Genomic DNA, 22,189 nt, shown 5'->3' on the forward strand with positions numbered 1-22,189 from the left:
TGGCCCTGTGTTCCTTCTATAAGAAAGAAAGCTGGGCAAGCCATCACTGATGAACAAGCCAGTAATTAGCACCATCGCATTGTCTCTGCATCAGCTCCTGCCTCCAGGTTTCTGCTCTGAGTTCCTGTCCTGACTTCCTTTGATGGTGCACAGTGATATGGAAGTGTAAGCCGAATAAGTGCTACCCTCCCCAATCTGTGTTGATCAATAATACCTCTAACTCAGACAACATCCTTTGCTGTCTTTCTGACAGGTGACTTCTGAGAACAAGAGTTGAAGATGAAGGAAGATTGCTCACCCAGCTCTCATGTGCCCATCAGCGACAGCAAGTTCATTCTGAAGTACGTCTGAGTGTGCAGTGTTGGGGTTGGGGGAGCTCTGCAACCCCCTGTGGCCTTCTACTCGGGGGGAGGGGCAGGATATCGGTACTAGAATTCTTCAGATGTGGCACTGTGCCCCGGGGACAGTGGCCAATCCTTTGGTTGGTGGAGGGGGGTGAATACCCCTCTTTGGAGGTGTAGGTATTCTTTGAGATATATGTTTGCACAAGAAGGGGTGGGGTTACCGTGGAGCTCTATGGTGATGGTATTTTATTTGTTGACAGACTAGAATTATCTGGAAACTCTTACTGTTTAAAAATAATTTAAAAATCCAGTTGTGGGTTTTAATAAAAAAAAAAAACTACTTTATTGGTATATTTTTAACTTTGCTTATTTTTATTTACTCTGTCTCATAAGAACTACTTGGAATATTTTCTCTAAACTAAAGAGAAGCATATTTTTATCATATTTATTTATGTGATTTTTGTGCATGTGTGTGTGCATGTACATGTATGTGTGTGTGTGTGTGTGTGTGTGTGTGTGTGTGTGTCTGTCTGGGGTAGAGGATGCCTGCCATATCAACTGTATGGAGGTCAAAAACAACCTTTGGGAATCACTCCCTTCCTTCACCATTTGGGTCTCAGGGTCGAACTCAGATCCCCAGGCTTGGCTGTAAGTACTGTTTCCTGCTCAGCCGTCTTGCCAGCCAGAGAAGCATTTGTTTGTTTGTTTGTTTGTTTGTTTTTTCCCTTTCTATCTTGCATTTTGAGTCCTGAGTATGAATGCTATCTAAAATTGGGCACGATTAACTCCACATACCCGTGCATTTCCCAATACTTTTGTGTCCAGCCTTTGCACATTTGTGGCATGGGACAAATGCAGACACTCAGTTATCACTGCTCCCCCTATTGGTTCCCCATCTCCACAGCATACACAGGACACACCTGCCGGAGGAGCCCCAGGGTGTCACTGTCAGGGTGTCACTGTCCTCCTGCGCTGTGAGTGGGGTTGGGGAGGCCGCTCCGAAGGTGATAGAGCAATGGGTGCAGCCAGGGACCATGGCCAGGAAGTCAGAGCACATTCTAGTTAACAAATGCTTCCCACGCAACAATGTACCAGCCCCTGCTGATTCCACGTTGATAGGCAAGCATCCTGGACGCTAAGTTCAGTAGGTGAACCTCGCTAGTTTTACCTGCACTCTTCCCCTTCCCAACCCGCTGGGAGGTTGAAAAATCACCTGCATGTTTCATACCCCATCACCCCCCAGCCGACACCCACAGCCATGCTGATTTTCCTTGTCCCGGCCCTCTCTCGGGTACAATCGCTTCCCAGTGGGCTGGGAGAAAGTGTTTGAGCAGAGTGGCCTGCTTGGACCCTGTCACCCTCATCCCAGGACTGACCTCTGGACAGTCAAGACTGGGAGTCAGCTGGTAATCCAAGCCACCAGGGTCTCTGGAGTCACTGGGTCACAGAAGAGCACGGGGAAGCTGTTAGGACTGCTCTTAGACAGTACTGAACATGCATACATGCCCTATAGCAAACATACACATGTGTTCTATAGTGAACATGCATACATGCCCTATAGCGAACATACACATGTGTTCTATAGTGAGCATGCATACATGCCCTATAGTGAACATACACATGTGTTCTATAGTGAACATGCATACATGCCCTATAGCGAACATACACATATGTTCTATAGTGAGCATGCATACATGCCCTATAGCGAACATACACATATGTTCTATAGTGAACATGCATACATGCCCTATAGCGAACATACACATATGTTCTATAGTGAGCATGCATACATGCCCTATAGCGAACATACACATATGTTCTATAGTGAACATGCATACATGCCCTATAGCAAACATACACATGTGTTCTATAGTGAACATGCATACATGCCCTATAGCGAACATACACATGTGTTCTATAGTGAGCATGCATACATGCCCTATAGCAAACATACACATGTGTTCTATAGTGAACATGCATACATGCCCTATAGCAAACATGTACACAGGCCCGAGAGAGACATGTTCACATGTCTAGTGCTTCCTGTGGGATAGAAACCTGCCTGGGGATTTTGCTTGCTTCTCAGCACCTTTGCCTCAGCTTCCCTCTTCCTCCAATTCCTGTAAGGGCCGAGATGCAGAAGCTGCTGTGGGGTGACGGAGGGCGAAAGGTCAAGTGTGACAATTGGGTCTCTTGGTTGAGTAGACATGGTTGGCAAAGAAACACGCTGCTACATCTATTTTACAGATGAAGAAAGTGAGGTCCGTGGTATCACCGATGCCTGGCCGAAGGGCGGCTTCTCCACTCACCAAGTGTCCATGTGTGTCTGTGTCTTTTTAGGTCAGAACTCTTAAGCCTGCTCAAAACCTACAATTGCTACCACGAGGGCAGGAGCTTCCAGCTAAGACACCGAGAGGTGAGACCTGTAGCCCTCTTGCTTGAAGGGCCACCATTTGTCCTGGCTTGTGGAAACTGCTGAGGTTTGCATATGCTGTTCCCAGGGTAGTTAGGCAGCCCCTACAATGCCAGTTGGGCTCTTGTCAAACTTCCTGGCTGAGGAACCAGGTTACTGGCACACAGAGTTGGGCTGGGGTGTTCCTGTTTCCTAGCAAAGAAATCACCTGTACGTTTATAAATGCCGCACTTGTGGGTGTGAAGTCTAGCCCCTTCTTGCCTCTGCCTGCCTTCCTACTTGGTGGGAGGGTGAAGGGAATTTGGTCCCTCTGTGCTCCTCACACATTTCACACACTACAGTGAGCCAACTCCCACTGATTCCATGTGGAGAAGCATTCTAGACACAAAGCTTGGTGGGTGTGGCACTCCAGTTTTGTGTATTGTGTGGATGCTTCACCTGTCAATTAAAAAAAAAAAAAAAAAAAAAACCTATGGCCCATAGGAAAGGGTAGACTAGAAGGTGGGACATTCAGGAGGCAGGAAGAATTCTGGGATATAGTGAGGTGCAGAAAGTTGTAACGAAACAAAGCATAGTAGCCAGCCGCGTGGCAGAATGTAGATCAGGATAAATGAGTTATGTTAAAATATGATGTAGTTAGAGAAGAGCCTAACTGTATGGCCAGGATATTTGTAAGTATATTTTGACTCTGTGTCTTATGTCTGGGAGCATGGGGCTGGGAAGAAGAACCAGACCTTACTTCTACATTTTACCTGCCTGATTTCATGCCACCCACCCAGCCAGGGGTCCTGGACCACCTCACCTGTGCCCTTTCTCTGTGGCGCCCTCACCTTAGAAGTGGTGTCTTGTGTAGATCTTAGTGTCGAGCTCATGTGACAAGAGGCCAGTGGGGAGTGGCTCCTAATTAAAGGGGAGAGCCACCTATCAGAAGCAACCCAAGGGTGCCGTTTGGGAATGTGATCCTGGCTGACGTATTTTCCAAAAGACGCTAGGTATCTGGAATTTCATGAGGGGTTTCTTAAACCTTGAAATACTCTGGGGAGTGTCTAGCAGGGTCCAGGCTGGGATCTACTTGAGACCAGATCAGCCAGTCCTGGGTTTCCAGCATCCGTTTTACAGTCCAAGGAGAAGAATCATAGTGTACGAATGTATCTGGGGTATGTATTTCCGTGGTTAAGATACAATCGGCCGCTAAAGTGCTCCATCTCTTGGTGTCTGAATAGGAGCAGCAGACACTCACAGAGGCCTCTGCCAGGTGGGACTGGACTAGATCCAGCCAAGTGGCATCAGGCAGGCATCATGGCAGGCCACGGGCCAGGACAGTGGTGTTTGGTACCTCTTGTCATATAGAGTGGAGGCTGCAGGTCCCTAGTCCAGGCAGAGCTGCGCCGCTAGTGCCATCTCTAACAAACACCCTGAGCTCTGCCTTTTCTTGTTATGTCTTCTTGACCCCTTAGCTTTGGGCTTTGGCACCAGTGCTGATGTCTCCAGAGCAGCTATGTCTTCAGGGCTCACCCTGCAAGTCCGGAATCTGAGTTCTGGTAGACAGGAATGGGCAAAAGTCTTAGACCTGAAGTTGGCCATCCAGCATCCTATGTCCCAGGGACTTACTATAGGACAATCCCAGAATGCCCTGTCCTACACATGCCACTAACCCTAGAAAAGGAACACACTACAGACCAAAGTCCAGCTTAGTCATCCTGGGGGACTCTCACAGGGGTATTAGTGAGGGCTGACTTGCAGGAGCAGAAATGACTCAAAAGCACCTGTATCACTAAGAAGCCCACCAAACATGGACGGTGACCCATGAAAGCTGCACCCTTAGGATCCTACTCAACTTATAGGTAGGAAAACTCACCTCCCCACAGCTGGCTAGTCAGACTCTCCTCCTCTCACACACACATACACACACATACACATGCATACATACACACACACATATACACATATACATACATACACACATATATACATATACACATATATACACTATACATATATACATATACACACATATACATACATACATCTATATATATATACACACATATACACAATATACAGACACATATACACATACACATATACATACACACACCTATATATATACATGTATACATATATACATATACACACATATACATATATACACACACACATATATATATACATATACATATACACACATATATATACACATATACATACACATACATATATACATGTATACATATACACAATATACATATATACATACATACACACATACATATATACATATACACACACCCACACACATACATATCCTTAGAGAGGATGCTGGTGAATCTTGAGTTTCCCAAACATGCATAGTTTGTTTGTTTCTGGAATCTTTTGAGCCTCCCCTTCTCCTTCCTGAAGGGGATGGTTCAGTTCATAGGACTTTGGAGTAAATAAAGTAAGTAGACCGACTAGTTCCAAAGACGGAGCGTTAAAGAGAGCAACGCTGTTCCCGGCGTTATGATTTAAAACTCAGTGGACGCATGAATTGAGTATCACTGACTAGACCTCAGACATGGGGCAGTTTGTTACTCTTGGTTCCAGGCTATAAGGTACCTCCAAGCACTGAGCCACTCACCACTTGGCTGTACCCTGGAAGAGACAGACTCTCCTGGTTGTCAGAAGCCTCGCTTGCTGGTAGTAACTACAGCCCGACGGTACAGTTTAGGGCAAACTCCCTCACTGCTAAGTGGAATGCCTGTAGGGAAATGAGGTATATCTGTGGGTGAGGCCACACTATAGGACAACTGTTACCCAAAGACCTTTCTCCTAATCACTAAGATCTAGGGGGAGCACTATCTCTGGGGATGGTGTGCCAGCCCTCTTTACTGTAAAGCTTGCCTTTGGGATAATTTTGCTTCTGTCACAATGAAAAGTGTAGAATAGTCAGTACAATTTGAAGTTGACTGTCATCTGGAAATGCTGATATATAAACCTGTAGGGTGCTCAGAGACTTACTAATCCCACTCAGGCTGTCTGATCAGGATTTCCCAACCAGCCTCCATACTAACCTCTTAGTGGTTCATAGCCTCCCCCTGGTGGCCATGCGCCACATTGCACCCAGCAGTGTGTGAGATACTCTGATCCTTCCTTAGAAGGGTCAGGATGCCCCCTCTCTTGGGCCTGAATGATCACTTAACTCTGAGGTAACCCTGGACCCTTCCATCCTGAGCTCTACACAGCTGTCCCCTGGGAGCACAAAGTGTATATTACTAGACTGTCCTGTGCTCAGCAGCTTGGGGACACTGACTTCCCCAGATCTTCAGTGGACTCCACCACGTACACAGTTTTCCAACTCCTGGTAAGGGTGAAGGATTATGCTGGCATCCTGCCTCTTACAAATAAGAAAACCGAACAAATCGCTTGTCTGAAATATTTTCTTTTTGGCGTGTGGTTTGCATTCTGATTCTGAAGATATATATGAAAAAAAAGGACATCAAAGTGGTTACAGTCTCTCTTTCCTTCGACCCTTCCATCCCGAGCATGGTCAGCTGACTCCAGCCTGTACAAGGGAATAGGTGCTGGGCCTTGAGTCCTGATTCTTTTCTGTTCTCCAAGACCACACCCACCCCCCTAAGATAGAAAACCCTACCATCACTGGCTCCTCACCTTCACACTCTTGCTTGGTAGATGCCTCCAGGAGCTGACATTCATTGGGCCGTGGGAACTCAGTACTGGTCTGGATTTCCAAAGCCTTAGGACAGCCAGACTTAGTCAGAATAAGGTGGTTGGATAACTGCTTGCTGTGTTCCTTCCTGTGATAGGGCCTAGGTAAAGCTGGTGGGCACACACAGATAAGCAGAGAGAGGCCACTAGACCCAGGTATGTGGCCCCCTGCTGGCTGCATGCTACATTTTGTTTTGTCCCTGAGCATGGGAATTCTCTGGTACCTAAATGCAATTTGGGCACTGGAGCCAAAAAACAGCAGGTTCCCTGGGTACCTAAGGTGACGGTCCCTATGAAACACAGCCGTACACTTTGCTAAGATCTCATGTCTTTTGTTGGGCCTCTGGAAGGTTGAACATAGAGACCAGTCTCTTCCTTGGAAACCTTTAGGACAGTGCTTTTCAACCTATGAGTCATGGCTCTTTTGGGGGTTTGAAGGACCCTTTCACAGGAGTCACCTAAGACCATTTGAAAGCATAAAGGTTTACGTTATAATTCATAACAGTAACAAAATTACAATTATCAATTAGCAACAAAAATAATTTTATGGTTGGGGATGATACAACATGAGAATTGTATTCAAAGGTCACAACATTAGGATGGTTGAAAGTCACTGCTTTAGGGGCTGAGACCCTTCCCTTGGCCCTTTGCCCTTGGTTTCTCATGAGACTACGGCAGACACCCAGAGTACAGCCCGTGTCTCCTCCTTAGAGCCATCTGGGAGGTGGTTATTCTGCCTACACTCACTTTAACCATGATAAAACCAAGGAAGAGACACTAAGTCACGTCAAGGTCACGGGCCAGCCAGTCACAAACAGATGGTACCAGTCAAATTGCATTATGGGAGCCAGACACTCATCACTCGCTGGAGGATGGGTCTCACTAGGAATTGCACGGTCCCTGCAGACCTGCCAGGATGTGTCCACCACAGGAGAGAGAAGCTGGGGAGACCACAGGACCCACCACATTCTTTATGAGTTTTTACTGGGGAGGGGTTAGAGTTCATGAATCACTGGGAGATGCAAATAGAGAGTTCCTAAGATGCTGCTGGGGCGTGGGCTGGGGGCAGACGCTAAGGCCTGGCAGGGCCTTCTAGAAGTCCAGCTTTTCAGGCCAGAGGTCTGGTGCCTGGGCCCTGGTTTTCTTCCCAGAGAATACTCAGGCACCTTGGCCTCACAGAACCTCCCCGTGTCCTTGGCCATCTGTCTCGGCACACCCCAGCGATCTGAAGAACCGGTCCTGGGTTCTGTCTGCTGTTCCTGTGACTTCCCAAAGAGCCAGTCCAGAGGGTTGTCAGTGCCAGGAGGGGGCAGTGTGGGCTGTAGGCTGTTGGAGCATGGAGAGCTGTCACCTAGAGACTCGGACTGGTGCCTCTTCTCTCTAGCCCAGGCTGGCCGGCAGGGTCTGTTGGGACGGCTCCGCACTGTGACCTTGTCCAGCACGGAGGAGGGCTGAGCCAGCTGACAAATGCACCTGACATAGTCATCCAGGCTGGGAGAGGCTGGGGGCTCCTGCCCAGGTGCCCCATGTGATATCTCTTCTGAAGTTTCCCGAATTGTTGGCAAATGGGGCACAGGCAGCAGAAGCCGGGACCTCATTGCTGCTAATAAAGTGAACAGAGCCTGTCAGTCAAGAGAAAACCAGTGGTCCATGCCTCCCTGACATCCACCTACTTCCTCTCCCTCATCGCAGAATGGGTACACAGGGCTTGGGTACCCAGAATGCAATACAAACCCTGCAGATCTGAGACCAGGGCTCACTCCCTGCCCCCACCCCCACTCATCCTTCCTGCTAACACCAAAATACGCAGGTAACGAAGATTAGGATACTTTAAGAATAGCCAGATAATTGGGGCTGGAGAGATGGCTCAGCGGTTAGGGGCCCTTGTTCTTGCAGAGAATCTGAGTTCAGTTCTTAGCATACACATGGTGGGACAAACCATTTGTAAATCAAGTTCCAGGGGATCTGAATGGTATGTGTGTATCATGTCTACGTTTGTGTAGGCAAAATGCCCGTGCATATAAAGTAAGATAAATTAATTAAAACTTTTAAAATGAGGAGTGGACAGGTAAGAGAACCCCCAGGTTTTAAACTCATCTCTGCCACGTAATGACCTGGAGACCTTCCACAGTGTGACTCCTCTAAACCTCTAATCACCCATCTGAAAAACAGGGTTACAAACAGCCCAGTGTCAGGGATATTATGGGAAATTTCTGGAATCGTAGCTTTGACAAAACAACTCTCCTGTGAACGCAAAAGCCTTGGATACACACCTTAGTATTAGAGTGGTCAAGGGCACCTACCACCCTTGTTCTCTATTAAGTAGCCAGGATGTGAAAGCTCAGGATGAGAAATGCTCTCGGAGATAAACTAGCCCCTGTGTTTTAACTTCACCAAAGGGCAGTTGCTCTTCTTACCTGTGAGTCGGCAGTCAGGGTAGCAGGGGGAACTAGATGACTTAAAGCTTGTCTGATCCGAAGGAAGCACCCCGAGACGGTCAGTCACAGCCGCGTCTCCAGCTCCTGGTCACTGGGAAGAGGGCAGTCAGGACAACCTGCTGCGGTTTCTTGTCCTGTGCTGTCTGGCAAACCCAACACCCGCTGCTGCTTTTAAATGGTTCCTCTAGCCTTCAGTCACGGTCAGGAAGAGCTCAAAATAGCAGCGCTTCAGAAGGTTCTCAGAGGAAAGGAGCACGGAGGGTGGGGCTTGGCCCAGCTGCCAGCCTGGAAGTTGTGTATGTGACTGCAGGAGGTTGGGAAATATTTACACTGCAGCGTGAGGTGTGGGGCAGCCACTGTGCCTTGACATCCACAGCTTCACTGTCTTTGTAGAGACCAAAGCCAGCCTAGGGGGTGCTGGGAGAGCCTGGGGCCACCATAGGACCCTCACAGGCTTCCATCCCTGTCTGGTATAGCACCGTATTTTCTACTATGGATTAGACCAGCACCTGTGATCCTGTGACACACTGGCCTTGTACTAATTTTTGCTGAGTCCTAGACTTGCGCTTACGACTGTGATGATACATGAACCTTGCAGGGACATCTACATCCCCTTACACAGGCACCAGGAGAGCCCGGAGGTCTCTCTGGCTTCTCTCATAACATCTCAGATGGGATGCTTTCAAGCGGAATTTTGCTTACCCACTGTTGGCCAGACATGTGCCGATGACTGCTTATGGCATACCAAATACCGTGGGACAAGTTACCACCCGTGACGCCTGTTTGCCAATGGGAAGGATGATCACGTCATCAGTGGGCAGGTGCAGTGACTCAGCACTCTGGCTGGCTTCAAGGGAGCGTGCAGAGGGGCCGTGGAGCAGGGTGGTAGGCTGCTGCTATAGGCAGCAATGTCAGAAATATCTGCTCTGTGGGTGACATTGGCGCAGAGATCTAAAAACACTGGGGCAATGCCTGCCAAGGCCCTATGACAATGATGTGCTGGGCATACTTAGGGAACAACGGGAGACTGTGAGCATAGGGTCTAGGTCAGGTGGGTCAGAAGATATCAAAGCAACGGCAGGGCACTGCAGGTTTGAGTAAGGAGCTGCAGTGTGACTTCTGTCAGCTGCCTTGCTCAGCTAATGACTGCAGCTGTGAGGACCCAGGGGCCTCCGGGGCCGATACCAACACAGCGGCTGCTGAAGGCAAGGTGGGCAATCCTGGGAAGGAAGTAGTAGTATGTTTCTCAGGCCTCAGAGCCTCTGCTCACCTGTCCTCAGAAGCTGGAGGAAGAGATGTTTCAGAGGGTACTGCTCAGGTCTGCTACATGAGGGCTGGGCAGACACTGGCCTCCCACAGCATGGAGAGCTGCTCGTCCTGTGTCTGTGCATTCCAAGTGTGCGGTTAGTGCCTCGGGAGATACTGAGCAATGCTTAAGTTGGGTGGCGATTCCCAACTTACACCTGAATGAGTCCATTGGACTCCAGCCTTTTGCCTGACTGTTAAGGCAAACACTGTAAGGCCATATCAAGACACTGTGTGGTTTTGAATAGCCTTGGACTATTCTCTCTGTGGACAGTGCGGTGTTTGAAAGTAGAGATGACTGTTAGCCGGCCATGAGATCCACACTGTGAGTGGGGCCGAGGCCATACTCACGAGAAGAAGTTCTCTTGGCATCCCTGTTCTCATTGGGGACTTTCCATGACAATGAAGAGAGGATAGACTTTGGGGGAGGGGTGCTGTATGATTTCACTTAAGTGCGATGTGGAACTCAAATAAGACACATTCATAGAGGTGGAAGTGAGAACGATGGCTATCAAGAATGGGGGTGGGGAGAAAGAGAAGTGGGGATCACGGTTCTTCAAGCTGAGTGAATCTTAGGGGTTCACTGGGAAGCACGGTGCCCACTGCAAACCCACTATACTGCGTTTAAGTTGTCATTAAGCATGTGTGTCTTCAGATTTCACTCAGCATGCTCACCACTGTGCCTCAGACTCACTCCCTAGCAGAGGAAGGAACTAATCAAAGACTTTGCTTTGATTAATCCAGGCCTCCTGTTCATGGATTAGGAAGCCTGGCTGAACTCTTAATTAGGACCCACGTCATCAGCATAACCCGTTGTGTTCAAAAGCATCTTCAGAGCGCACATTAGTCGTGAATCATAGTAGGCCCATCCATGCTGACGTAAGATGGGAACTGTGTCGCAGATAGACATGGAAAGAGGTTAGTTATGGTTTAAGTGGTAACTGGATTCGGAGCATCACTGAATAAATACCCAAAGAGAAGTGAGGATTAGAGAAAACAGGGATGGGGAGTATTGGGGTGCGTGTGGGACTGTTATATTAAATGTTCTTAGCACAAAACATATAAATAAATAAGTAAAGATATTGGTGAGGCTGGAGTCTCTGCAGAGGAGCCAGAGATCTCAGGTAGGTCTCTTAACAGTACAGTTTCTCATGGAGTAATCATAAGGGTTCAGAGAGCCCCGGGGGTGGGGGCATGGAGACAGAGGCTGGAAATACGCCAGAGACAAAGAACCAAGGACAGATGGAGTTTGAGCCAGAGTCAGGTGGGATGCCTGTGGGGTAGACTGCTGTAAGTTACGGTAGGGAGCAGTTGCTTCCTTTGGAGACCTAAGGAAGTCAGAGCAGGTTGAGGGTTCAGTTAAGAAAACAGCATGAAACACTCATGATAGACCACGGAAATGTCCCAAATGAACTGAACCAGTTGGTACTGCCCCTGTCTGGATGTGTGGAGAGAAGGCCTAGGCAGGACACACAGACGGTAGGATGTCCAGTAGAACCTGGTGGTGACTGTGAGGTTCTCTGTCCCAGTGCAGTTTGAGCCAAGGAGCCTAGCCCAGTACTAGCGGCCAGGCACACTTCCCCAGGCTGTGTTTCCTCCCGGCAGTGTAGACGTGCCTGCCAGACACTCGCAGTGTCCTGGGGGACACCTGACTCAGCAGCTCCGTGCTGGCCCCAGCTCTGTCCTTGGCCAGGCCTGGACCTAGCAGCGGAAAGAACATCTCATGCATCCTCCTTCCGGTCCCTGCCCGCATGCACCGAAGCATGTACACACGGCTCGCTCTTCCCTGGGAGGATGAGTGTTGGGGGGGGGGGCAGGGTTGAGCATTGTGTTCCCCAGCAGGTTACAGAGAGCAAGGAGAGACCTTGACTGACCTGTGTTGGTCCCACAGGAAGAAGGAGCTCTGATCATCGAAGGACTCCTCAACATCGCCTGGGGGCTCAGACGACCCATCCGGCTCCAGATGCAGGATGATCGGGAGCGAGTGCACTTGCCTTCTGCCACGTGGGTGCCTGGGCGGCCCAGCTGCCTCCAGTGAGTGCCTGGCAGGTGGCGCAGAGGCAGGGGCCTCCGTGGTGTCTGTCAGCACGAGCGCCACATGATACACATCCTGATTCGTGGGGTATCCTCAGCCTTGGGGTAGATACCTCACTGCTGTGTGGGGCTTAGGCACGGAGCACAGATCAGCTACATCTCTTGTTCAGTGGCTACCTCAGTTCTTCTAGCCTTACCCACCCAAACACACAATCTTACTTAGGGTGCCCTCCCTGGTGATGATTGCATGACCTTTGTCCCTCCTCCAGGAGGGACAGTTTCATGATCCCAACAACACCTGCTTTATTGTGATGGGGACTGAACTCAGTGCAATACCAATGAGCTATGTCCTCAGCCCACCAGAGTCTCCTTGAAACGGAGTGTTAGGGATTTACCCAAATTCATCTTTCTGCTGCTACTGTTTTATTTCAGTGACAGATTCCGTTGACATAGATTTACCAAATTTAAGATCTGATTTTTCTTATCATCAGGACAAAGGCAGTTAGTCTGAGTTTTTGCTTCTTCATGCAATGATTCTTCAAAGGTAAACAGTCAGAATTTTGTCCTTGACAAATATGCAGATAAGATGGGCTCAGTGATGTAAGTACACCTGAGATTACAGCACTCGGTAAACTGAAGGGGGAGGAATCCTGAGTTGGAACACAGGCTAGGCTTGCATACTGATACACTATTTTAAAAACATAATGTATGAAGGAGCTGGAGAGAGGGATCAGAAGTTATTAACACTTGCTGCTCTGACCTTAATTCACTTTCCAGCATGATTATGGTGTGGCTTGGAACTGCTTATAACTCCATTTCCAGGGGATCCAGCGCCCTCTTCTGGCCTACATGGGCTCCTGCAACATGTGGTGCATATAAACTTACATAGCCAAGTACACTTCCACACTAGATAGATGGTAGATAAATGGATGGACGGATGGATGGACAGACAGACAGACAGACAGACGGACAGATGGATGGATGCATGCATGCAGATGAAATGGGTACTCTGTAAACATGTAGCTTGTTGACACACTAGCTCTTACCCCAGGTGTCCCTGGTCACTGGTACAAAATTTTGAGCAACATGACTTAGAACATAAAGACTCCTTGTCGAGGTTGCAAGTATGACTCATGTTTCCCACCCTGACCCCCATCAAGGCAGAAGCAGCCTTACCAGCCACCCCTCCCCCAGCCTGTGTAACCAGGCTGCTCCTTTCTCATCCCTAGTCCCTCTACCGAATACTCTCATTGCTCCTGTCCTTCTATCCTGATATTCTCTTCTTTGGCTAGGGGTGGAGATCAGTCCTGCCAAGAGGGCTGGACATCTGATCTCCAAGGTTAACCTTGCCTGACTCCTTAGACCCACAACACCCTCAACAAACCCAGCTCTTTCAGCATGCAGCTATGCAGGCACTAACCCGGCTGAGCCTGCACCCCAGGACCACAGGGCCACTGGCTTTGCACATGATCTGTGATGCATTTCAGAGCAGTTACTCGTTCTAAGGGACAGCTCCCATTCCTTCCAACAGATGCTGTGGGGAGCTTCCTACTACACTGATAAAATTGGACACATCCAGCCTCTGGGCTCCTCACCTGTGTCCTGCCTGTGAAAGCAGGAGGCTTTTGTCTCTGTCACAGCCACGTGAGTACTGTGCTCCTCTGTTTTCAGAAAGGACGCTTCACCCCAGGACAGCCAGGTCCCTGCTGAGGAGCCTAGCACTCAACCTGCAAACAAGGCAGAGGTTTCCAAAGATAGCTCAGGTAAGCAAAGCCCAGAAGAACCCAGCCCATTTTGGGTGGTATACACAGTCTCCAAAGAGCAGCCATGGGGAATCACAGAGCCAGCTGCATCTGTCCATGAGAGAGCCTCACTGAGCACCCATAGAGGAAACAGGTTCCACATACTGTTCTCATCCCTTTACGGAAAAGAAAGCAGAGGCTTATAAAAGTGTCTCCTTGGGTTCCTGGCCTGAATCGTCTGAGATGGGCTGAGATATAAAAAGAAAGTGGACTCAATGGAGGGCGCTGTTCCCTTTTGTCCCAAGCCTCTGAAACCTCGTCCTCACATTCTACTCTGAGATCGGGCGTCCTTCACCTGTGCTCTTTGTACCCTTTCCTTAGCATCTAGTGAAGGACCTGACCCCTGAGTGAGCGCTCAGAGGACAGGAATGGAGTGACCACATATACCTCAGTGGGGACCACGAGAGGCACTGTGACACCAGCACCACTGCCACCCAGCATCCAAACCAGGATCAGCATTTCTACAGTGTGCCATGACTACAGGGCTCCAGGGAGCCCCAACATCCAACTGCTGGAGCTGTGACAGCCTTGCCCCCTCACCTTCTCATCTATTTATTTCTGCAGGGCCCCTGGGGGAGGACGAGGAGGAGGTCCCACAGCTTATGCGGACCAAGAGTGACGCAAGCTGCATAATCCAGAGGAGGTCCAAGTCCCGGGCACCGAGCGAAGCCCAGAGGATGCGCCGGCACCGTTTCTCCATCAATGGGCACTTTTATAACCACAAGGTGAAGTCCCAAGCTGCCCTTTCTTGGGCTCTGCAGGAACAGGAATTAGTCCCCAACACAAAAAAGAGCAGGCCCCTAACATTTAGCATTAGTCCCATGCCCCCATTAGATGTCAAGATAACTGCGGTTGTCCTATTCGGAATGCTCAAGAGAGTGACAGGCTCGTCCCCAGTGCCAACAGTGGCATAACGTTCTCATCCACAGCCAGAGCTCCCCCACACACAACCACTACCCACCATTCTCTACAGCCAGAGCTCGCCCACACACAACCACTGCCCACCCATTCTCTAAGCTGTGTGGCTTTGGAACAAGAAGGCCCTAAGCAGACAATAATGCCAAGTGTATCTTTAACCGGCCCGTGCTTGTGAGGCTCCCTTTCAGGGTCACGGGGACATCACGTCCGCAGCTCTCTCTGGGTAATCAAGCTGGCTTGCTAAGGTGTGCCCAGAGGCATGAGTATCTTTTCCCAGAGAACCTGGGGATCTCTGAGTTCCCAGCACTTCTCCTTTTGTACAAGTGTGCTGACCTTAGGGAACATGGCCTTCCCCTAATTACATCATCCCATTAACAAGTTGGGCTATAACAGGATAAGTTGATTGTTACTATAAATGGCGTGAGTGGCAGTCTGGGTGTGGCCCTGCCTGGAGCTGGAGCATACGGTGGCAGGCCACATCCTGCCATGCTGGGGATGGGAGAGGGAACCTTCCAGCCAGAGCAGTTGCCTTTCTGAGAGTGATTCATAGGAAGGAAGCATGGACTTTGAGAGTCTAACCAAGACAAAAAGGCCGTTTTTTCACCCCCTTTCACCTCTATACACGAAGTTCTTAGAAGTTGGGGTACAGATTCCTTTAAGTCACAAACAACAATGAAAATTTACTAATTCTCAGCACTGATGTTTTTGGTGGGGGTACTTGTTCTAGGTTTTATTCCTGACGACCGTGCACTAGTACTCTAAGCTATCCTTTCCCTAAACTGTTCCGACTAACAGCGTGGGGTTTATTCCCAGACCCATCTAATCGCTGTAGGCACTCCTACTGCTTTGTCCTCAAGTCCAGATGTGATCCACTGGCATAAAAAGTAACCCAACGACCTTTGTCTCTGCTTGGTTGGTATCACGTCCAAGGCAGGCTTTGTGCAGAACAAACACGGCCTTGCTGACAAGAATGCTCCTCTCCGTGAAGTAGCTGAATGAACTTTCCCTGCTTCCCTGGCACTAAAGCAGTGGTTCTTAACCGATGGGTCACAACCGCTTCTGGGGGAGGCCAAATGGTCTCCTGACCATAGGAGGTCACCTGAGACCATCGGAAAACACATAATACTTACATTACAAGTCATAACAGTGCAAAATTGGTGGTGCTATGAAGAAGCAAGGAATCGCTTTATGGTTGAGGCCATCACAATGTGAGGAACTGTATTAAAGGTCTCCTCATTAGGAAGGTTGAGAACCTCTGCCATAAAGACTCATTTCCTGTACAGCCTATAGCCTAGAGTGCTTGTGGGTCTCAGCTAGAGTTAGCAAGCCCACAACAGCGGAGTCAGGTTCACTGGGAGGCACCAGCTTTAAGCAGGTAGGAAACACACGGAGGTCTAAGCATTGCAGAATCCTCCGTGACGGCACTGTCCTTTCCAGATGCCTGACCCTAACCAGATATTTAACCTCCTGTCTTAGGGTTTTACCGCTGTGAAGAGATTCATGACCATGACAAGTCTTATAAAGAACATTTAATTGGAGCTGGTTTAGTTCAGTCCAGTATCATCAAGGGGAGAACATGGCAGCATCCAGGCAGGCATGGTACAGGAGGAGCTGAGAGTTCTACATCTTCATCTGAGGGCTGCTAATGGAAGACTAGCTTCCGGGCAGCTAGGGTGAGGGTCTTAAGCCCACACCCACAGTGACACACCTATTCCAACAAGGCCACACCTCCTAATAGTGCCACTCCCTGGCCCAAGCATATACAAACCATCATGCCTCCCAACTGAGGTTTCCTTTCTCAGAAAATAGGAACACTTGTAGGTAATTCATAGGGTTACTGTGAGGACCAAGAGAACATGTAAGAGGCTTCACACATCCAGTACCTGGTTACAGTGCTTATAGCAGACTTCCCAAGCCTCAGACAGTGTCCTGGGTAATTTTTTTTTTACAGAAGCTGTCTGGTTGGCAGTCTAGTTGTGCCCTGATGAGCTCACCCTAATGAAGACCTAAGGTGGAAACATGTAATACCCAAGACACATAGTCCCCTAGAGAGTTCTGATTGCCTCTCCAGATGACTATGTGGCTAACTGGGTGCTGTACACACTCTTCCTGCCCAACATGGAGGGTAACATTGTATGCCATACAATGGTGGCAGGCAGGAGGATCCAGATTTAAAGTTTAAGATATGGCTTGATGAATGAGTATGTTTTTGCACTGTCTTAAAGTAGAAAATGATGAGTCACACCATCATAACTTAGGGGCTGTCTGTGCTGTGACAGAGGAAAAGGCAAGATACTTGCAAAAAAGAGTAAGACGCCTCCCATGCAAAACATTACAAATAAACCAGGCATGGTGACAAAGTGCAGTGACTCTGCTTTGAGGTAACTTAAGCCTGTGCAAGTAGTTCAAGGCCACACAGTGAGACCTTATCTAAAAAATAAAGGAGAGAGCTGGGGCTGTTCTTCCTGGTGGCAGAGCACTTGTAGGTACTTAGCATGTACAAGGTTCTGGGTTCAATTTCCAGGGCCACAAAAGAGTGAAAATTACCTGCTTGGCGTGGTGTTACTAAATTGTAATCCTGACCTTCAGGAGGCCAGGCAAGAAGTTCTTGAGTTTCAAACCAGCCTGGCCTGTGTGTTAGAACTTGTCTTAAAAAGTATGCACAAATGTTTGACTAAGTAATAGTAAAGAGGCCAGTGTAGCTGGAGTGCCAGATGTTTGTTAGAGGTCTTGGCATTATATGTGCTGAAGAGTGAGAGATGCCCGTGGCATTACACAAGCCGCAGGAAACCTTACATGTTTTTCTAAAAGTGAGTTCTGACACTGGCAGACAGGCCTAGTAGTCTTCTCCAAGGGTTGTTTCTGAACCACCAAGTGTCTTTGGGAATGAGAGATGTAGGAAGACCAAGGTGGGGCTGTGTGAAACTGGGCCAGACCACATTTTGTTATTTGGGGTATTTTAAAGGGTAGTGCCATTGGGAGTGGTATGGAGAATATGTTAGAGGGTGAGAGGGAGGGGCCTGCTGGCAAATGCCACAGTGTGACTGGAGGCCTCTGCTTGGACAGCACTTGGGGGAAGAGGGTAGATACGAAAGTTTTGAGCCTAAGTTCACAGATGTTTGTTGATGCTGATACTATAGATAGGAAGTGTGAGGGAGAGCCTTGTGTCCTACCCCTACTTCGAGGGTCCTGGCTTCCAAGATTCAGAGAGCTTCTATTGATGGATGTCAGTGCTAAGCATCTTCTTCAGAGTGCCCTGAGGACAAATACTGTAATAGCTCCTTGAGTGTCCCCAGGTCTAGGAACAAACATCATGGTTATGGGTTTTGAGGAATGGAAGTGACGTGTTCTAAGAAGTAGTCTCCCACTGTTTGGGTCTCCTCAGAACTTTAACATTAGCTGTGTCTCTTCTGGGCCTGCTCTGAGCTATCCATCTGCTCCACACAGACCTCCGTGTTCACTCCTGCCTATGGGTCTGTGACCAACGTCCGGGTTAACAGCACTATGACCACCCAGCAGGTGCTCACCCTGCTGCTAAACAAGTTCCGGGTAAGTGTGACCACAGGGAGTGGCCTTGCCAAGAGGCTGGTGCTGGGATAGAGTGGTGGACGGTGGGAGTGGCTGGGATTGGCTGACTTGACTCTTGGTGGAAAGCCGATGTGCCAGAGTCCCTGGGATTCTAGGCAAGGAGTGGTTGGGGCTTGGTCTGTTCTCTTTTGCTAAAAGTGCTGCGGTTTGGTTTCTTGTGCCCGCCTGTGCAGGTGGAAGATGGCCCCAGTGAGTTCGCACTCTACATTGTCCATGAGTCTGGGGGTAAGTGCTAGCTTCTGGTGTTCCCGTGGCAAGGGTGCAACCTGTTCTTCTTCCCCATACCTCTCTCTCTCCGCCATCAAACTTAGCTCCATTCTGAGAACCCTCTACAACAGTGTAGGAAGAGAACTCCCCAGGCTCTTCCCATTAATGAACCACTGCGTAGCTCAGTTAGGAAAGTAGGAATTGTGTGTCAGTGGCTGCAACCTGGAATCTGCTCTTGTGGGCCCTCTGCAGCCCTCTGAAGCCCACGGGCAGCTTCTTGGTGCTGTTCTGTGTCCCCAAGTCTGTGGCCCCTCTATCTGCTCTGCCCCTATTCTCTGTGCCAAGCCTTTATCAAATGATATATAGGACAGGAAAATTATTCTCCCTCTACTTCCACTCACTGGATGGGGCCACAAAATACATGAACCAAAATGCAGGTCTACAAGAGGAAAACAAGCTGGTTTGTTCCCAGAGATGAATCACCCAGAGGGATGCCCAGAATCCTTTTGCCATAGCAAGGAAGCCCACTTTGAGAGAGTTGAGAAGATGAAGATGGCTGGGGGGGGGGGGGGGGCAGAGGGGACTTTGAGGCAGGATGGTGACTAAGTATCAGTGGCCAATGGAAGACAAGGACAGTTTTTAGCAGCATTTACTGTGTGAATTCCTCTGTTTCACCACTGGGGTTGGTGTTGGTGATTAACTTCTCTCCTGACAGTATCTAACTTCTGACAGTAGATGAGAGGCCTCGATAGATTGATGTCTTGCAACTGGGCAAGTGTGGAAGGCATCTGTCTCTTCTCACTAGCCTCAATCCTGAGTCCAGAGAGCTGACCTACGGTGGCCAGTTCTGCTGCCCTTCAGTGGAGCCATGTGTCTCCCAAGATGCAGATCCATGGAGGTCTTAGAAAGTTTCTCTGGATATCTCCCTTTTATCATGACCCTGTCCTGAATAAATAAATAAGTACATGCATGCATGCATACATATTTTCATACCTACATATACACACATGTATACATACATACATACAAGGGTAGGCGAGCAATTCTAACCGCCCATGAATTTTATAAAATTCTATTTCAGAGCAGACAAAATTAAAGGACTGTGAGTACCCATTGATATCCAGAATCCTGCATGGGCCCTGTGAGAAAATTGTCAAGATCTTCTTGATGGAAGCTGACTTGAGTGAGGAAGTACCCCATGATGTGAGTGCGTCCAGAGCTGACAGTCTGCTCCACAGGGAGGGGCAGGGAGGCAAGACTTGAAGGGGATATTGGCCACAGTCTTCTCAGGCAGTGTATCCTAGATGCCCACAGCTGTCAGCTGTGGGGACAGAACTGGGGTCCTAGGAGAGCCCAGACCTGCCCTTTTCCTTGTAAGTAAAACCTTCCCTTCAGTGGTGCATGCTTTTATTATCATGTTAAAGACTCACTGAGGGGCCTTTAACTAGGGCCAACCCAAGGGCAGAAGGTGTTAAGTGTCAAAGATAAAACTATACACATATAAAACAAAGGGCTGGAGAATATGGGTCTCTAAAGGGATCTTGTGACTGACTCCCTCAGCTTCCCACGCTGGGACAGCTTCGTTCCATTGTTGAGCACAATGGCATTCCCATTCCCCACCCATGCCAAGAGCACTCAGTGTGACAATGACACCGATTTGAATGTTTTTCCCAATATTCAGCTCAGCAGCGTTTCCTCCGATGGATGATCTCGTAGCCTTTGAGATAAGAGCAGTTCCCACTCCCTCAGCACATAGAGCAGAGCAATGCCAGCAGCAAGGTTGGGAAGGGAGGCAGCTCCTGTGGGTACAGGACTTGGGCTTTGAGCACTTCGGAAAACACATTTCAGACCCCTCATCTAAAGCAAATGTTAATGTTCTTGGAGTTTCTAGGTTGCCCAGTACATTAAGTTCGAAATGCCGGTGCTTGACAGCTTTGTTGAAAAACTAAAAGAAGAGGAGGAAAGAGAAATAATCAAGCTGACTATGAAGTAAGCATCACCCCTTGGCCTGAAATGGTTCTGGCCATTAGAGGACATCTGCAGGGCATATGTTTGTCTAAGCAGGCAGGTTTCTCCCTTCTGTAGACACCAAGTACGATTGGGAGACCGGCTGAACTTGGTCCCCAGTAGTGCCTCCTACACCACTGCTCAGTACTGATAGCAAGCTGGGGTGTAAGCCTTCTGAATTAGAGCATACACCCATCCAGGCTGGACCTCTTCCCTAGCAAGGGACTTGGAACAGAATACAAAGGGCAGGACCTGGTGAACCCTGAGTTGGCTTTCTAGTTCTGCTAATGACCAAGCTCAGGAAAAACAATCAGAGGCTGCTGGATACAACCTCAGCTTACCCGAAGGCTTTCCTACAAGCAGGAAGTTTGAGCCCAGTGGGGAGCAGTGATTGTTAACATTTGAGCTCTGGCTGCTGTTTGGGGAAGCAAGGGTCACCAGCATCTGGACAGGCTATGTGACATTATGATGCTTTGAGTCCCATGGATCTGTTTGTGCTTCAGAGATGTGTGGCATGGGGCAGGATATGTGAAGAACATTCAGGAGGACTCGGCAGGAGAAGTCAAACTGCTCTCTCTACTCTGAGTCTGGGAGTGGGGACTGGCTTGGATTCTGGCTTCACACTAATGATCTCTAGAAAGTCATAAGCTTCCTTCTGTGCAACTGGGCTGGGCCTCACTCAGATTCAGCAGAGACTCTAGAGTGTCCTGTCCATTTGCCATGTCACTGTAGGGTTTTAAAGACAGTAGAGACCTGGGAATCACCTGGCCAATAGACTCAGGTTGGGAAGAGCAATCTGGAACCCAGGCTGAGGACAAAGCTCAAGGTATTTGCATGGCCCTGGCTTAGACATTATCTTCTTGCAACCTGATCTATAGCCCTGACCTGCATCCCAGCACATTCCTGTCCCTACTAAAGCGTCTGGAATAGAATTGCCAGTACTTTTCTTTGAAGTTCTGCACAGTCTGCTGCCCTATTGAGTCTCCTTAATGAAGGACAGAGGTGGTAGCAGCTGATCAGCCAGCTGGGAGCAGTAATCTCCCTGATCCCCTCCTCTCCCTCTCTGCTCTCACCCCCCTGGCCCTCCAGCCTGAGCGAAACCTCTTGACTTTGTCTCTCTCCAGGTTCCAAGCCTTGCGTCTGACAATGCTGCAGCGTCTGGAACAGCTGGTGGAGGCCAAGTAACTAGCCAGAGCTTGCCTTTTGTGATGCCTGTGGTAGCAAGTACACATGGAATCCCAGAGACCCAGCCCTAACTGATCACTAACCAATGGCTACTGCCCAAGGAATTTAATACCTGTCTACAGACTACATAGCATCCTGTATCTCTAGTCTTGGTACCATGGTGAGCATGTACAGGCACACCCAGGAACTTGCTAGCTAGGATCTATGGGCAAAGCTGGCCTAGGTGGTAATAAAGAACCTTGG

The 22,189-nt window shown here is 48.9% G+C and overlaps 2 protein-coding genes across 3 annotated transcripts; one reads left to right on the plus strand and one right to left on the minus strand.

The window, feature by feature from the left end:
- Window positions 1-279: 279 nt before the first annotated feature.
- Window positions 280-21,946, plus strand: RASSF4 (Ras association domain family member 4; the record flags this gene model as incomplete). The annotated part of the gene is made up of 10 exons (XM_080914956.1): window positions 280-341; window positions 2,685-2,760; window positions 12,097-12,239; window positions 13,911-14,002; window positions 14,606-14,766; window positions 18,407-18,508; window positions 18,721-18,772; window positions 19,836-19,957; window positions 20,646-20,743; window positions 21,886-21,946. The coding sequence occupies 10 exons, from the start codon at window positions 280-282 to the stop codon at window positions 21,944-21,946; spliced, it is 969 nt and encodes a 322-aa protein (XP_080771082.1).
- On the minus strand, window positions 6,982-9,029 carry DEPP1 (DEPP autophagy regulator 1). 2 transcript variants are annotated; one of them, XM_080914958.1, is made up of 2 exons: window positions 8,880-9,029; window positions 6,982-8,062 (listed from the first exon to the last, which is right to left on the minus strand). In XM_080914958.1, the coding sequence occupies exon 2, from the start codon at window positions 8,058-8,060 to the stop codon at window positions 7,458-7,460; it is 603 nt and encodes a 200-aa protein (XP_080771084.1). In that variant the 5' UTR covers window positions 8,061-8,062; window positions 8,880-9,029; the 3' UTR covers window positions 6,982-7,457. The 2 variants fall into 2 exon arrangements, with proteins under 2 accessions (XP_080771084.1, XP_080771083.1); XM_080914957.1 differs by having other exon boundaries at window positions 6,982-8,065.
- Window positions 21,947-22,189: the final 243 nt, after the last annotated feature.

The sequence above is a fragment of the Micromys minutus genome (assembly GCF_963924665.1).
Source record: "Micromys minutus genome assembly, chromosome: 3".
In the NCBI taxonomy this organism is placed as follows: domain Eukaryota; kingdom Metazoa; phylum Chordata; class Mammalia; order Rodentia; family Muridae; genus Micromys; species Micromys minutus.

Excerpts from the sequence above, each read along its gene's own strand:
- DEPP1 (XM_080914958.1), bottom strand. The coding sequence starts at position 8,060 with ATGAGGTCCCGGCTTCTGCTGCCTGTGCCCCATTTGCCAACAATTCGG.